Source organism: Lytechinus pictus, chromosome 2, assembly GCF_037042905.1.
Source record: "Lytechinus pictus isolate F3 Inbred chromosome 2, Lp3.0, whole genome shotgun sequence".
NCBI lineage: Eukaryota > Metazoa > Echinodermata > Echinoidea > Temnopleuroida > Toxopneustidae > Lytechinus > Lytechinus pictus.
In genome coordinates, this window is record NC_087246.1 from 55,430,055 (window position 1) to 55,443,575 (window position 13,521).

The window sequence follows — 13,521 nt, forward strand, 5'->3', positions numbered from 1 at the left end:
ACGTGAACTGTTGAAGAAAGCCCTTACAGACATCGGGTACATTCGTCTGGCAGAGGAGTTACTAGGAGACGAGGGGCAGGAGGGCAGTCAACCCCCTAATCAAAAGAGAGGGGGACAGATGTCAAGTTCGCTCCCTCCTGTAAAGAAAATAAAGCTGAAATAAATCACAAGATAGGAGAGGAAGAAGTTGAAAGAAAGGAAAGATAATTTGAAAAGAATAATTATACCAAAGGCCTATTTTTTTTTTGCCGCGCGCATTGAGCGAGTGGATTTTGGATGGATACTCTTAGGTTTCATGACATTTGCTCAGGCGACAATACGAGATGGTGTGCTGAAAAGCAAAGAAGTTGAAGAGAAAATTGCGATCGAGCGGAATACGCTAACGCGACACTGTAAAAAAAATGGGGATCCTACATTAAATTAGACGGAAGGGGAGGCAAATGCATCCTGTCCTCACATTTCTGGCGCCATTGACAGACCATAGTTTGCATGTGTTTTTATAATTATCACTTTATCATTCAGAATGGGAAAGGGAGGGTGTTGCCGGCTTGCTAAAGTTTTAGTAGGCCCGTCGGATGTGCCGCTGTAGATTGCCTCTATTCTGTTGTGTTTTGTTGTTAGTTTTTTTTTCTTTCCTTTTTGTACGTTGCTTGTTGATGTTTGCTTTTTTATGTTCAGGTTGTCTATAGTTTTTGGTGTTTGGTCCACTTTTTTTAACAAGTGCTCACCTAAACTGGATTCCAAAAGAAACTTATCACACTTCACAAGCACACTACACAAACTCCATTTAGTTAAAATAAACAAAGTTTTGACACAGGCTAGCTTCAATAATCTTTAAGCGCATGTCAATAATGAAGAGATTGGTTTAATAACAAAGAGTCTGTAGCCCCTCAAATCAATTGGTTCCAGAATCGAAAGTCACAAAAGTCTTAGGGCCTTTTCACACGTAAATCTTGAATCATCATTGTATTGATGATCGCAATTAGTCTTTAGAATCATTGGACCTTTCACACGCTCATTCGAAAACTGTGATTTGAATTTGAATTCCCGACCGAAGGCGGTGTGTCCTTGTCCTTGGTGACTTGTCAATCAAAGCACTGCATCAATACGATGAGTGCATTACAAATGTGTTATCTACGGAAGTGCTTGAGAGGACACGTAAGCTCCGCCCCCTAAAGAAGTTTTGGAGGTCAAGCCTTTCACACTTAAGATTCGTACCGTAATTTGAGTGACACTTAATTGGAATTTACCTCCGGAGTAGAATTTGAATTCGTGATTGTGATTATCATTCGTGATTGGAGTTTAGTTTCAGTACGTGCCGAAAATTCGTCATTAGCCTTATTTTTCACTGGAATCATAAATCAAATTACGATTTTTTTTTACCGTGTGAAAAGGCGGTTAGTTTCAGGGCCTTTTTACACGAGAATCTTGAATCATCATTGTGATGATGATTGCAATTCGTCTTTAGAATCATTGTACCATTTACACGTTCACTCGAAAACTGTGATTTGAATTCGAATTCCTGAGCGAAGGCGGTATCGTGTCCTTGGTGACTTGTCAATCAAACCCAATCAAAACATGCCTTGCAAGAAAGAAACTACGATGAGTGCATGACAATGCAGGCGATTCCATACGTGTCAAATGGGACATTTTGACAACAATTTCTAGTTTCCTAGCCGAATGCTTGAGCAATAAAATATTCTTATTTTGTCAATGATAAAGCTGTAGTGGGTAGTCATGTGATAAAATAATAACCAACACAAAAATGTTGATTATGGGTAAATTATTGGTGAAAATGTGTGTCGTACGACACGCAACATTTTAAGCTCTAATTCACTTATGGACGACATATTTTTTGTTGGTTGTCAGTTTCTGCATGTCTACCTAGTAGTACTTTAATATACCACAAATCAAATTGAAGCTCTTCGTTCGTTTGGACAGCAGGTTGAAAAATATTGTGAAAATGGCTGATTTTTCGAGCATGGAGTCGCCCATCTACGGAAGTGCTTGAAAGGTCACGTGAGCACCACCCCTCAAAAAATGTTTTGGACGTCGACCCTTTCAGACGTAAAATTCATACCGTAATTTGAGTGAAACTTAACTAAACTTAACTGAAATTCACCTCCGGAGTAGAATTTGAATTCGTGATTGTGATTAGCGTTCGTGATTCTAGTTTGGTTTCATATTCGTCATTAGAATTATTTTTCACTCGAATTATCATTCAAATTACGATTATGCTACCGCGTGAAAGGGCGGTCAGTCTCAACCAAATGTTCATTCTTTGCTTGACTGCTATTGACATGATTGAGTCCATTCATGCATTATACTTTTTTTTACCTCAATAGGTGTGTTTAAAATGTTAATTTCAAATTCCTGTGAATCAATTAAATATGCCCGGATGGTCATACTGTGAACTTTTATAAGCTGGTAAGTTTGTTTAATCCCATCTCATTTTTATTAGTCTTTCTTTTGTCCGGAACCAATTGATTTGACAGGTTTCAACCTATTCGTTATTAAACCAATCTCTTAATGTTAGGCATGTGCTTAGTAAAGATTATTGAAGCTAGCCTGTGTCAAAATTTTGTTCATTTTGACTGAGTGGAATTTTTGTAGTGTGCTTGTGAAGTTATTCCTTTTGGAACCCAGTTTAGTTACCAATCATGCGTATAGCATTTCCATTTATTTGAATGCAAGATAAAAGAGCAATGTCGATTGAATGCCTTGCTCACGGGCATAGGTGCCGCGGTCGGGGATCGAACCCCAGACTTTTCATGTATAGCCAAGCGCCTTAGACCACTCGGCCACGGCACCTCCAAATTGTTCCACTGTTGCTGTTTGGGTGTTCATGTGTATGGTGTGGGGTTTCCTGTCCTTCAGGTTTATATATTTTTATCATATTTAAATCATTCAGTACACAAGGTAGAACATATGAGTTATATTGCAAAGCAGTTCGATGTAAAATATCATAATTAACGATATTCACTTATGTATATATTCTTTCAGACACTTTCTTTGACGACGATCACAGGTTTCCCCCTCCACAACAACAGAAGAGGAAGAAAATGAAGATCTCAGTTGTTCAATTTTACTGTCAAAAAACTTTGAGAACTTCTGGGCAATCTCAGCACTTGACTGATGTGATGGCAATGATTTATCAGGCTTTTCAGCAATCATCTTGTCAATCACATGAAACAGTTGTTTGCTGTTGCTAGTGGATATAAGTTCTTGAAGATGCTGACGCTTAAAGTTATTGACAAGTTGGTAATATTCTCTCGTTGCTTCCTTCATGTCATCAGATACAACTGTTCTAGATGAACGCTTGGTCTTTCTCCATCTCCTTTCGCTTGCACGAAGGTCTTGTTTGGCCTTGCGGATTGCGTCGTTGTACCATGGAGCATAAGGACGCACTCTCACTTTCCTTTTCTTGTTTGGTGCATGACGATCTAGATTAGAAGCAAGAGAGTCATTGAAAACATGTACCTTCTGGTCAATTTCCATTTCCTCTAGGTTTGTAACTGCTTCGAAGGACTCGATGATATCTAACTTGAATTGATCAATGTCAAGTTCACGTAACATACGGGCATGAATGACATTAGATGTTGGCGATGGTCTCACGAAGGGGAGTGAAAAGATGATTGCAGAATGATCTGATGGCAAAGTCTGGGTTACCACAATGTCCCTAATTGAGTGATCATTATCCCTCATAATTACCAAATCAAGAGTGTGTCCTTTAATATGAGTAGGTTGGGATATACGCTGACTCAAACCCGCTGATTCCAGTAGATCTTTAAAGTTCTTTGCGTCTGCATTTGTGTCACTGTCAACATGTATATTGAAATCACCCAAGATAACCACTTGATTCAGAAGCAAGTTGGCCGATTCAAGAAGTTTTGAGAACTCAATCAGAAAATGTCCAAATGATTGACCACGCAAGCACGATGGTGGTCTATAGATTACAAACAAAGAGAGACTTCTCTGGCTACTCATCTTTCTAGAGCTTGCAGTTACCTCAAGGCATTCAAATGTGTCAAACACATGTGGCTTCTTTTTAGTAGAAAAAGAATTTCGCAAAATTACACAGAGACCACCACCCCTCTTTCCTTTTCTGGGTAGTTTTAGTAGCTTGAAATCCTGAAGTGTATTCTGTATGCCTGCTATTGTAGGGGAGTCTCTCCCGTCGCCTCTGAGCCACGATTCTGTGACAGCCAAGACATCAATGCGTTCCGAGATGATAAAGTCACAAACTTCAGTCTCCTTGTTCATCAAAGATCGAGCATTCCAAAGTCCAATCCTTGTTGGAGAATTTTCATTCCCCTGGAGACTAATGGTTTGTGGGATTTGCCTGAGATGCTGTGGTGGATGTTTGCTTTTGAAGACAGATGCTCTTGATGTCCTAGAAGTAATGAACACAGGAATGTAAGTGTCCTTTGGCTCTGCATCTTCAACAGATTCAAGCATGGTCAAGGATGGGTTCTGACGAGGCTTTCCTCCCCGTCTTTTACGACGAGTTCTTTTCTTCCGTTTCACTGATCTTCCTGTATCATGTTGCGAAATTCCAAGATCTAGTATAAGGCTTCTGACGTTCATTGGAGGATGTGCATGTGTCAAAATCCATGATGACTGATTAATAGACTTCATATATAGAGGATCATATCTATGCATAACAGAAGGTATGTCAGACGTGCCAGTAAGTCTAATCTTAACACCAGAGCCATCATGTTCTTCAGGGCCAGGATTTGGACACACGTCACCACATTTCATTAGCTGTAGTTGAAAGGATGATGACGTGTTGGCATAGTACGGGATTGGGAGTCCAGAGAACTTCCTCAACACCTTGGGGCGACTTGAATATACATTGGTATCCTTGTACATACATGTGTGTGTAATACATGACAGTTGAAAGTTTGGTAGAGAGTGGCTGCATACCAGTACAATAACATGAATAGATAGAAGCTTAAGTAGCTCCATTGTTCCATAAAAAATAAGCACAAATACTCAATGGAACAAGTTCAAAGGCTGGCTGATCGTGAAGAATAGGGAGTCACAGTAGAGGCTTCTATGATGGCTGACTGTACATAGTTGATGCTCACTCCATTACAAACTTGATGAAATTTGTCTCACACTTACAGAAAGAAAACAGCAACAAGGATCCATCCAAAAAATGGCCACAAAACTCCAGGTAGTTGGATCAACACACTGGTAACCACAAATTAACCCGAGACTGCCAATAACATAGATAAACAATGAAAAATTCAGAGAGCCAAAAAGAGAGCGCCTGTAAGGGCGCTCAATCTTTTTGCATGTGGACATAATGATAACAAGATGTTACTCGAAAAGAAAAAAAATATTGTGTTGATTTATTGCATGAATTCTATAAATAGCAACTTTTAAAATATCCGACGAAGACAATGGAACTCAAAGATCGAGCAAGAACAAGGTACATGGAGCAGTACATGACCTTCTTTATCTTATTGAAACTATTACAACAACATAAGCTAAAGTCATTTCTGGCGCCATTGACAGACCATAGTTTGCATGTGTTTTTATTATTATCACAATATCATTTTCATTAGCAATTTTTTTTAAGAATGGGAAAGGGAGGGCTTTCCGAGCACTAACGCGAGGGCTTTCCGTGCATGGCGCGGACTCCGCCTGGCTAAGCTGGTTTCTGTTTTATGGTAACTCCCGTAGGAACTCGGCAGGACAGCATTTTTGCTGGTAAACGCCAGGCTGGTATATAACCGATTACCTCGGAAACATTTTACGTCTAGGTTAATCAGCCATGTAGTGGCTGACCTTATAGACGACAGATATTACTCTTGGGCCTTTCTATCAAAGTGGAGACAATGGCAGAGTGGGGAATCGAACTCACAACCTTGCGATTGTGAGTCGAATGCTCTAACCACTGGACCACACGACCCGTTCTGGTCAGGCGATGCGTGTTGTCAGTGTGCGAAACCGCAGGCAGTGGGGAAGTCCAGTTTTGTATATATTGTGATGTTTTGCGTCGTCTTGTGTTGTCCTTTTTCGTTTTATGTTTTTTTTTACTTAGCAATGGTAATACGATTATGTTCTTTTTCTCTATGTAAATATGTTTTATTCTTTCAATAAAAAAAAAACGTATTAATTAGTGCAGTCTCGGCACTGCTGTTTTGCAGCGGTGCCGAAATATGATTTTAATCCAATGTTGATTTCTTTTTACTTAGTGTAAGACAATATATTTTGAATATCTGAACACTTGAATACCTTATACGTACATGCATGCTTGTGAATCACTGGGGTTCTAAAAATTCGAGTCAATGAGGTATGAACATTTTGAATGAATATCCACCTCTATAATTCTATTGCAACTGATTTTGCTGATGATTGATATTATTGTCGGTTACTATCTCTCTGTCTTCTTTTCTTTTCTTTATCTTTGTCGCCGTCTTCCATGGTTATACATGTAATATAGCATTTAATGCCCTAGTTGCGATCGGTTCAAATTACACCTTCACACTTCTTGACGTTTGTACATGCTTCATCGATCAACATGTAATTTTCTAATTTTTTTTTTTCCTTGTATATATCATTTTATGATTGTGTTATATGATCATCGGTTGGTTGTAATTTTTAGCTTATATTTCATCTGTATAATATTGTCCTTTGCCTTTGTTTATACTGTACACTGGATTTTTCAGTCTTTGGACTGTTTTGCCAGTTTTCTTGATTGAATAAATACCATATTACTACTACTAAAAAAAAGACGGAAGGGGAGGCAAAGGCATCCTGTCCTCACATTTCTGGCGCCATTGACAGGCCATAGTTTGCATGTGTTTTTATTATTATCACTATATCATTCTTATTAATTATCCATTTTTTTTAAGAATGGGGAAGGGAGGGTGTTGCCGGCTTATTTAAGTTTTAGTAGGCCCGTCGGATGTGCCGCTGTAGATTGCCTCTATTCTATTGTGTTTTGTTGTTAGATTTTTTTCTTTCCTTTTTGTACGTTGCTTGTTGATGTTTGCTTTTTTTTTTGTTTAGGTTGTCTATATGTTTTGGTGTTTTTTGTCCATTATTTTAAACAAGTGCACACCTAAACTGGATTCTAAAAAAAACTTATCAAACTTCACAAGCGCACTACACAAACTCCACTTAGTCAAATTGAACAAGATTTTGCCACAGGCTATCTTCAATAATCTTTACTAAGCGCATGCCAATAATGAAGAGATTGGTTTAATAACAAAGAGGCTGTAGCCCCTCAAATCATTTGGTTCCAGAATCGAAAGTCACAAAAGTCTTAGGGCTTTTTCACACGTGGATCTTGAATCATCATTGTATTGATGATCGCAATTTGTCTTTAGAATCATTGGACCTTTCACACGCTCATTCGAAAACTGTGATTTGAATTTGAATTCCCGACCGAAGGCGGTGTGTCCTTGTCCTTGGTGACTTGTCAATCAAAGCACTGCATCAATACGATGAGTGCATTACAAATGTGTTATCTACGGAAGTGCTTGAGAGGACACGTAAGCTCCGCCCCCAAAAGAAGTTTTGGAGGTCAAGCCTTTCACACTTCAAATTCGTACCGTAATTTGAGTGACACTTAACTGGAATTTACCTCCGGAGTAGAATTTGAATTCGTAATTGTGATTATCGTTCGTGATTGTAGTTTGGTTTCAGTACGTGTCGAAAATTCGTCATTAGCCTTATTTTTCACTGGAATCATAAATCAAATTACGATTTTTTTTTACCGTGTGAAAAGGCGGTTAGTTTCAGGGCCTTTTTACACGAGAATCTTGAATCATCATTGTGATGATGATTGCAATTCGTCTTTAGAATCATTGTACCATTTACATGTTCACTCGAAAACTGTGATTTGAATTCGAATTCCTGAGCGAAGGCGGTATCGTGTCCTTGGTGACTTGTCAATCAAACCCAATCAAAGCATGCATTGCAAAAAAAGAAACTACGATGAGTGCATGACAATGTATTATCTACGGAAGTGCTTGAAAGGTCACGTGAGCACCACCCCTAAAAAGATGTTTTGGAGGTCAACCCCTTCAGACGTAAAATTCGTACCGTAATATGAGTGACACTTAACTGGAATTCACCTCCGGAGTAGAATTTGAATTCGTGATTGTGATTAGCGTTCGTGATTCTAGTTTGGTTTCATATTCGTCATTAGAATTATTTTTCACTCGAATTATCATTCAAATTACGATTTTGGTACCGTGTGAAAGGGCGGTCAGTCTTAAACAAACGGTCATTCTTTGCTTGACTGCTATTGACATGATTGAGTCCATTCATGCATTATACTTTTTTTTTACCTCAATAGGTGTGTTTAAAATGTTAATTTCAAATTCCTGTGAATCAATTAAATATGCCCGGATGGTCATACTGTGAACTTTTATAAGCTAGTAAGTTTGTTTAATCCCATCTCATTTTTATTAGTCTTTCTTTTGTCCGGAACCAATTGATTTGACAGGTTTCAACCTATTCGTTATTAAACCAATCTCTTAATGTTAGGCATGTGCTTAGTAAAGATTATTGAAGCTAGCCTGTGTCAAAATTCTGTTCATTTTGACTGAGTGGAATTTTTGTAGTGTGCTTGTGAAGTTATTCCTTTTGGAACCCAGTTTAGTTATCAATCATGCGTATAGCATTTCCATTTATTTGAATGCAAGATAAAAGAGCAATGTCGATTGAATGCCTTGCTCACGGGCATAGGTGCCGCGGTCGGGGATCGAACCCCAGACTTTTCATGTATAGCCAAGCGCCTTAGACCACTCGGCCACGGCACCTCCAAATTGTTCCACTGTTGCTGTTTGGGTGTTCATGTGAATGGTGTGGGGTTTCCTGTCCTTCAGGTTTATATATTTTTATTATATTTAAATCATTCAGTACACAAGGTAGAACATATGAGTTATATTGCAAAGCAGTTCGATGTAAAATATCATAATTAACGATATTCACTTATGTATATATTCTTTCAGACACTTTCTTTATGTATCAAGTCAAATGAATGATGAAACAACTATGTATATTTTATTTGTATAATGTTACTCGAAAAGAAAAAAAATATTGTGTTGATTTATTGCATGAATTCTATAAATAGCAACTTTTAAAAAATCCGACGAAGACAGTGGAACTCAAAGATCGAGCAAGAACAAGGTACATGGAGCAGTACATGACCTTCTTTATCTTATTGAAACTATTACAACAACATAAGCTAAAGTCATTTCTGGCGCCATTGACAGACCATAGTTTGCATGTGTTTTTATTATTATCACAATATCATTTTCATTAGCAATTTTTTTTAAGAATGGGAAAGGGAGGGTTTTCCGAGCACTAACGCGAGGGCTTTCCGTGCATGGCGCGGACTCCGCCTGGCTAAGCTGGTTTCTGTTTTATGGTAACTCCCGTAGGAACTCGGCAGGACAGCATTTTTGCTGGTAAACGCCAGGCTGGTATATAACCGATTACCTCGGAAACATTTTACGTCTAGGTTAATCAGCCATGTAGTGGCTGACCTTATAGACGACAGATATTACTCTTGGGCCTTTCTATCAAAGTGGAGACAATGGCAGAGTGGGGAATCGAACTCACAACCTTGCGATTGTGAGTCGAATGCTCTAACCACTGGACCACACGACCCGTTCTGGTCAGGCGATGCGTGTTGTCAGTGTGCGAAACCGCAGGCAGTGGGGAAGTCCAGTTTTGTATATATTGTGATGTTTTGCATTGTCTTGTGTTGTCCTTTTTCGTTTTATGTTTTTTTTTTACTTAGAAATGGTAATACGATTATGTTCTTTTTCTCTATGTAAATATGTTTTATTCTTTCAATTAAAAAAAACGTATTAATTAGTGCAGTCTCGGCACTGCTGTTTTGCAGCGGTGCCGAAATATGATTTTAATCCAATGTTGATTTCTTTTTACTTAGTGTAAGACAATATATTTTGAATATCTGAACACTTGAATACCTTATACGTACATGCATGCTTGTGAATCACTGGGGTTCTAAAAATTCGAGTCAATGAGGTATGAACATTTTGAATGAATATCCACCTCTATAATTCTATTGCAACTGATTTTGCTGATGATTGATATTATTGTCGGTTACTATCTCTCTGTCTTCTTTTCTTTTCTTTATCTTTGTCGCCGTCTTCCATGGTTATACATGTAATATAGCATTTAATGCCCTAGTTGCGATCGGTTCAAATTACACCTTCACACTTCTTGACGTTTGTACATGCTTCATCGATCAACATGTAATTTTCTAATTTTTTTTTTTCCTTGTATATATCATTTTATGATTGTGTTATATGATCATCGGTTGGTTGTAATTTTTAGCTTATATTTCATCTGTATAATATTGTCCTTTGCCTTTGTTTATACTGTACACTGGATTTTTCAGTCTTTGGACTGTTTTGCCAGTTTTCTTGATTGAATAAATACCATATTACTACTACTAAAAAAAAAAGGAAGGGGAGGCAAAGGCATCCTGTCCTCACATTTCTGGCGCCATTGACAGGCCATAGTTTGCATGTGTTTTTATTATTATCACTATATCATTCTTATTAATTATCCATTTTTTTTAAGAATGGGGAAGGGAGGGTGTTGCCGGCTTATTTAAGTTTTAGTAGGCCCGTCGGATGTGCCGCTGTAGATTGCCTCTATTCTATTGTGTTTTGTTGTTAGATTTTTTTCTTTCCTTTTTGTACGTTGCTTGTTGATGTTTGCTTTTTTGTTTTGTTTAGGTTGTCTATATGTTTTGGTGTTTTTTGTCCATTATTTTAAACAAGTGCACACCTAAACTGGATTCTAAAAAAAACTTATCAAACTTCACAAGCGCACTACACAAACTCCACTTAGTCAAATTGAACAAGATTTTGCCACAGGCTATCTTCAATAATCTTTACTAAGCGCATGCCAATAATGAAGAGATTGGTTTAATAACAAAGAGGCTGTAGCCCCTCAAATCATTTGGTTCCAGAATCGAAAGTCACAAAAGTCTTAGGGCTTTTTCACACGTGGATCTTGAATCATCATTGTATTGATGATCGCAATTTGTCTTTAGAATCATTGGACCTTTCACACGCTCATTCGAAAACTGTGATTTGAATTTGAATTCCCGACCGAAGGCGGTGTGTCCTTGTCCTTGGTGACTTGTCAATCAAAGCACTGCATCAATACGATGAGTGCATTACAAATGTGTTATCTACGGAAGTGCTTGAGAGGACACGTAAGCTCCGCCCCCAAAAGAAGTTTTGGAGGTCAAGCCTTTCACACTTCAAATTCGTACCGTAATTTGAGTGACACTTAACTGGAATTTACCTCCGGAGTAGAATTTGAATTCGTAATTGTGATTATCGTTCGTGATTGTAGTTTGGTTTCAGTACGTGTCGAAAATTCGTCATTAGCCTTATTTTTCACTGGAATCATAAATCAAATTACGATTTTTTTTTTACCGTGTGAAAAGGCGGTTAGTTTCAGGGCCTTTTTACACGAGAATCTTGAATCATCATTGTGATGATGATTGCAATTCGTCTTTAGAATCATTGTACCATTTACATGTTCACTCGAAAACTGTGATTTGAATTCGAATTCCTGAGCGAAGGCGGTATCGTGTCCTTGGTGACTTGTCAATCAAACCCAATCAAAGCATGCATTGCAAAAAAAGAAACTACGATGAGTGCATGACAATGTATTATCTACGGAAGTGCTTGAAAGGTCACGTGAGCACCACCCCTAAAAAGATGTTTTGGAGGTCAACCCCTTCAGACGTAAAATTCGTACCGTAATATGAGTGACACTTAACTGGAATTCACCTCCGGAGTAGAATTTGAATTCGTGATTGTGATTAGCGTTCGTGATTCTAGTTTGGTTTCATATTCGTCATTAGAATTATTTTTCACTCGAATCATCATTCAAATTACGATTTTGGTACCGTGTGAAAGGGCGGTCAGTCTCAACAAAATGGTCATTCTTTGCTTGACTGCTATTGACATGATTGAGTCCATTCATGCATTTTTTTTTTTTTTTAATCTGAATAGGTGTGTTTAAAATGTTAATTTCAACTTCATGTGAATCAATCAAATATGCCGATGGTCATACTGTGAACTTTTATAAACTGGTAAGTTTGTGGTTTAATCCCATCTCATTTTCATTAGTCTTTCTTTTGTCCGGAACAAATTGATTTGAGGGGCTACAGCCTCTTCGTTATTAAACCAATCTCTTCATGTTTGGCATGTGCTTAGTAAAGATTGTTGAAGCTAGCCTGTGTCAACATTTTGTTCATTTTGACTGAGTGGAATTTGTGTAGTGTGTTTGTAAAGTTATTGCTTTTGGAACCCAGTTTAGTTACCAATCGTGCGTATAGCATTTCCATTTATTTGAATGCAAGATAAAAGAGCAATGTCGATTGAATGCCTTGCTCACGGGCATAGGTGCCGCGGCCGGGAATCGAACCCCAGACTTTCCATGCATAGTTAGGCGCCTTAGACCACTCGGCCACGGCACCTCCAAATTGTTTCACTGTTGCTGTTTAGGTGTTCACGACTTGTGTATGGTGTGGGGTTTCCTGTCCTTTAGGCTTATATATTTTTATTTGATTTAATTCATTCAGTACACAAGGTAGAACACAATATATGAGTTATTACAAAGCAGTTCGATGTAAAATATCATAATTAACGATATTTGCTTATATTCTTACAGACACTTCTTTTTTTTATCAAGTCAAATGAATGATGAAACAACTATGTATATTTTATTTGTATAATATTACTCGAAAAAGAAAAAAAAAGATATTGTGTTGATTTATTGCATGAATTCTATAAATAGCAACTTAAAAAAATCCGACAAAGATAGTGGAACTCAAAGATTGAGCAACACCAAGGTACATGGAGCAGTACATGACCTTCTTTATCTTATTGAAACTATTAATAAAGAACTAGCTAAAGCCTCCACGTGATTCAGAAGTAACAAGTCATCATTAAATGTAAAAAAAAGACAAATTATAATACTTTAAAAATCAACGCTCTAATATTAATATTCAGTCTCTCGATATTTTTATTGATAATATGAACATCAATCAGAAAGAAACCACAAAGTTTTTAGGTATTACTATCGATGATAAATTAAACTGGAATACACATATAGCTAATATTGTTGCTTCTGTATCACGTGGATTCGGTTTATTATACAGTGCGCATCAAAAAAAGTTTGAAATAGTTATGCGAATAAAAGTACACCTTAATTATGAAGAACACATGGAATTAGCTAGTAAAATTGATTTGAAGATATCTTTTATTTTTTTAAAACTGATTTCCTTGCCCAAAACACTTTGAAGAGCACAGTGCGCCCCACCCCACTCCCCCACACGCCGAGGCCATCGTGACGATATTTGCTTTACACTGAGCTGTGGTTTACATGAAATGGCTTAGGCTTGATTTAGTTGTCAAGCTTGGAAAAGTGTGGAGAAACAAGTATTAAATGAAAAATGAAATGTAACCCACTTTAAATAATAAAAACTTAGTGAAA

General features: G+C 37.6%; 1 protein-coding gene across 1 annotated transcript; it reads right to left on the reverse strand.

Annotated features, from left to right (window-relative positions):
- Positions 1 to 2,979: 2,979 nt before the first annotated feature.
- On the reverse strand, positions 2,980 to 4,587 carry LOC135153244 (uncharacterized). Its single transcript, XM_064095697.1, has one exon. It carries the CDS (start codon positions 4,585 to 4,587, stop codon positions 2,980 to 2,982), a length of 1,608 nt encoding a protein of 535 aa, XP_063951767.1.
- Positions 4,588 to 13,521: the final 8,934 nt, after the last annotated feature.

Bases quoted from the DNA above. Each gene is read 5' to 3' on its own strand.
- LOC135153244 (XM_064095697.1), bottom strand. From the start codon at position 4,587: ATGAACGTCAGAAGCCTTATACTAGATCTTGGAATTTCGCAACATGAT.